The sequence below is a fragment of the Scomber scombrus genome, chromosome 22 (genome assembly GCF_963691925.1).
Source record: "Scomber scombrus chromosome 22, fScoSco1.1, whole genome shotgun sequence".
In the NCBI taxonomy this organism is placed as follows: domain Eukaryota; kingdom Metazoa; phylum Chordata; class Actinopteri; order Scombriformes; family Scombridae; genus Scomber; species Scomber scombrus.
In genome coordinates, this window is record NC_084991.1 from 14,784,585 (window position 1) to 14,788,577 (window position 3,993).

The 3,993-nt window shown below is 40.7% G+C and overlaps 1 protein-coding gene across 2 annotated transcripts in view; it reads right to left on the reverse strand.

The window, feature by feature from the left end:
• Positions 1 to 2,936, reverse strand: part of pawr (PRKC, apoptosis, WT1, regulator) — a 67,132-nt gene extending 64,196 nt beyond the window's left edge. Inside the window, exons 1-2 of one of the 2 annotated variants that reach the window (XM_062443833.1) lie at positions 2,871 to 2,936; positions 1,936 to 2,602 (exon numbers count right to left, since the gene is read on the reverse strand). In XM_062443833.1, coding sequence (XP_062299817.1) covers positions 1,936 to 2,469 — 534 coding nt within the window. In that variant the 5' untranslated portion in view covers positions 2,470 to 2,602; positions 2,871 to 2,936. Of the gene's footprint in view, positions 1 to 1,935; positions 2,606 to 2,870 lie in introns of both variants that reach the window. The other variant, XM_062443834.1, reaches the window with a different exon arrangement.
• Between the last annotated feature and the right edge of the window lie 1,057 nt (positions 2,937 to 3,993).

Genomic DNA, 3,993 nt, shown 5'->3' on the forward strand with positions numbered 1-3,993 from the left:
ACATGTATTTCAGCAAATGTTGTACGACGCGAGCGCTTTTTAAATAATGTATGAGAGCGCTCATAATCACAGCGCGAGCTCGGCTCTCGCTGTGTCGGCCCAGCTGGCTTCATATCAGAGTTCCTGCATGTGTCTGAACCACAGGAAATTAGGCAAGAGTGTGACATGGTTTAAATTGAATAACAATGAACGCCCCAGATACACTACACACAATACACACACCTCCACCACGACCAGCCGAAATAACATCTCTCTCTCTCTCTCTCTCTCTCTCTCTCTCTCTCTCTCTCTCTCTCTCTCTCTCTCTCTCTCTCCTCTCTCTCTCTCTTCTCTCTCCTCTCTCTCTCTCCTCATCTCTCTCTCTCTCTCTCTCTCTCTCTCTCTCTCCTCTCTCTCTCTCTCTCTCTCTCTCTCTCTCTCTCTCTCTCTCCCCCCCCACCCCTCCCAAACATCTGAGGTCTGCTTTCATTTCTCACCCTACAGAGGGGATATTACACCAGACACATGTATGGGAGGAATTTTGGAAAACAAGTGCTATTCTTTGATTTGAATTATTTATGGATCTCCTGCGTTTGAGTAAGAACACAGTAGATCCTTTAATGTGTTCAAGTAAGAACCCAAGATGTTTAAAAAAAAAGACAGATAGCGGAGAAACATGAAATATATTTTCACAAAAGAGGGAAAAAACCTCTAAAATGAACTCACATCAGTACAAACTAACCCTGGAATGAACATCTGAATCAAATATAACACTAAAATACAACAATAACAAACTAAAAGGAAGCTTTTAGTAATAATCCGTCATCTTACTCCAAAGATAACCTCTGACCTGACCTTTAAGAGTCTGTTTGAATTTGGACAATTTGACAATGGATGTATAAAAAAAGCAGCTTTTGTAACTTGACATTGGCTCTGTTGTTATAGCCATGCTGAGTGTATGAATCATAGTTTAACTGTGACCACAAGTATTCAACAGTGTGCCCGACAGATACATTGGCAGAGCGCATGTAATCTGTTGAGTTTATGTTGTTAGACGTACACAGTGCTTAACAGATTAGTTGATTGGTCATCTGCAGCTATTTTTAATGATGGAAAGTCATTTATTTAGCACAAAAAGCCAGAAAAGACACACATTTCAGCTTTTAAAGTGTTAAGATTGCTGCTTTTCTTTGTTGTATGTTATTGGAAAGTCAAAACTTTTAGGTTTTAAACTGTTGATTGGGAAAAAAAACTTTTAGTGTGACAATATATAGACTTATTAGCTTATTATCAAGTTAGTTGCAAACCCCAAATTCCTTTTTATAGAGTAAAATATTCCGCTCAGTACATATCTTGGTCTTGACTCCATTTATAAACTGAATTTAAGAGATTATTGAATTTAATTTAAGAGTTATTATTATTATTTTGTCAATTAATCATTTAGACTATGAAATGTTACAAGAAAAATGTAAGGAATGGCCACAGTGAGGTTTGCCAGTTGTTTGTTTTGTCTGAGGAACAGCCCAAACGGGAAAAAGAACAGGAAAACAGCTAAGTTTTAAAAGCTGGAACCATCAAATGTGGGGTATTTTAGCCTGAAAAAGGTGATTATTTGATTTTTTGGAATAGTTGCAGATATATTTACTGTCACTCGACTGATCGTTGCCCCTCTACTGGTCAGTCTATTGTCTGGGTATAATCTTAATGCCATTACTGAGGTGTTGTAGCTTTTACATGCAACAAACACACACATACAGACACACAAACACTTGTCAAGTGGTCTTTATGGAGGTTTTGACACCAGCCTCCATCACAACATTGGCCTCCAGGTATCATCATCCCCAAAATCCTAAAATCCAGACTAAACAACTATCCCAGTCTACTCCAGAGGAAAAGAGGGCACTGGTTCCCTGCTGTGCTTTCATATAAAAAAAGGGTAACAAATAAGTGACTCACCTCATTAGATGGCATGCTGACAACACCTGTCGACCTCCTCTTTTCCCTCAACTTCCTCTTCTCAATCTGTCCTTTCCCCTTTCTGGCACTGGGACCGGCGCTCTTCTTCTCTTTCCCCTTACCGGGTGATGGACTCTCCTTGTCACTGTCATTGCAAGCCATGGGACTGCTGGAGTCCGGCGTCGTGCACTGAGCCTTTTCCATCTGAGGCGGGGCCTTCTTCAGGTTGCCCCCCGGGGTGACAACGGCTGTGGGTGCAACAGGATGGTGCGTTTCCTCCTCGGGTCTCTTCAGAGCAGTGCCGGAGGCGGACCGAACCACCGCGTAGGAGGAGGGGAGGCAGTTCCCAGTGGAGGCACTCCGGTCCGGGTTGCCATTGTTGTTGAGCTCGGTGCGGCTGCTGTTTGCGTTGCCAGTAGCACCGGTAGCTGCAGCAATGTCCCCGAGCATTTTGGCTCTCATTTTCTCTCGTTTGGCTTTCCATTCCTCCAAAAAGTCCGTCGTGGCGTTTGACTTAAATCCGCCTGTGGCCATGATCCCTTTTTGTTTTTGATAAAGTTCCTCCTTGTGCGCCAAGTTGTTGAAAATTAACTCAAGTTGAAGTTGATATGAACTTTCAGCTCTCCGTCCTAATGGCACCGCATTCCTCAAGTGATTAACCCGGGTGCTGCTGACAGGTAGGAGGAAAATAAAAGTCAGCCTCACGACAAACAAAATTTTAAAACTGTCCTCACTTTCTATTTTCTTTCAATATCGAGGACGCGGCTAATACATTACGCACTTTTTTTTTTTTTTTTTTTAAAGTAGCACCAAACACTCAAAGTTTGTTGCATAAAAAGTTGCAAAGCTGCGAGTCTCTGATGAAAAAGAAGAGCAAAGTGTGCCAAAAAGTTGTCGAAGAGATAAAATAAGTAGAAAGTGAGGTAGAAACTCACCTGTGTGAAGGTGTTTGTGTATTTGAGGTGCTCTCCTTTCCTCGGTCTGACCAGGTGTGCCCTCGCGCGCCGTCCCCTCGGATGAATGGCTCTGGTCTCGAGCGCAGAGAGCCGCTGCGCTCGCTCTGCCCTCTGGCTCATTGCCGGCTGAGTCCGACAACACACGAGCACTTCCGACTGAAGCCGAGTGGAAAGACGGAGCCAAGTGTGAGTATACAGTTACTGTAATAGTCCTTTAATGTTCCCACAGAGGCTTATAGTTTATCTGAGCTAATGTAAAGGCTTTATGTGATATTCCCAAAGTTATATTCCCAAGTATATGATCTTGTATTATACGATAATATGTAATAGTGGCTTTATTATTTTACAGTTTATTGTTGTTTTAAAAGCCATTGTTGCTTTATTGTGACTAGCATGTACTTTGTTTTTTTATCTTATTCCCACAAAGACAATATTTCAATATGTGATCTTGTATTATACGATAATATGTAATAGTGTATATGACTTTATTATTTCACAGTTTATTGATGTTTTAAAAGCCATTGTTGCCGTATTTACTTTGTTTTTTAATCTTATTTCAACACATCACCATATCATTACTCTAATAGTCTGATAGGAAACTACAGAGAGTATTTTCAACCTGTTATAGGATAGAATCACAATAAAGTTTGGTGCAGTGCTGAAATGAAACTGTAAAAGTAATTTGTCACTATTTTCTGACATTTTATAGATCAAATAATTAATCAGTTAAATCGGCAAAAGAAGCATCATGATTGAATTAACTTTTAGTTGTAGCTCTTCATGGAAATACATCATCATATTTAGTGAATCCTTTTAAAATAAAAGTCCTGAATAAGAGTGGCATGACATACCTCCACCTGCAGAGTGACAACTTTAAATCAGCTAACAGAGTGGTGTCGTGTCAGTTTAAGAGCTGAGGACTTTCAAAGCTACATTTCAGTAGTCTAGTATTAGATTTAATTCATCAGCCACAGGAGTGTGACACTGTGTACGCCTCTGAAACCTTGACTTTCACCGACAGCACAATGTCTGTGATTTTCAGTCTTCAATAGGCCTTTGATAATTGCACAGTTGGTGTGCAACATTTCTGCAGAAGAGTGTT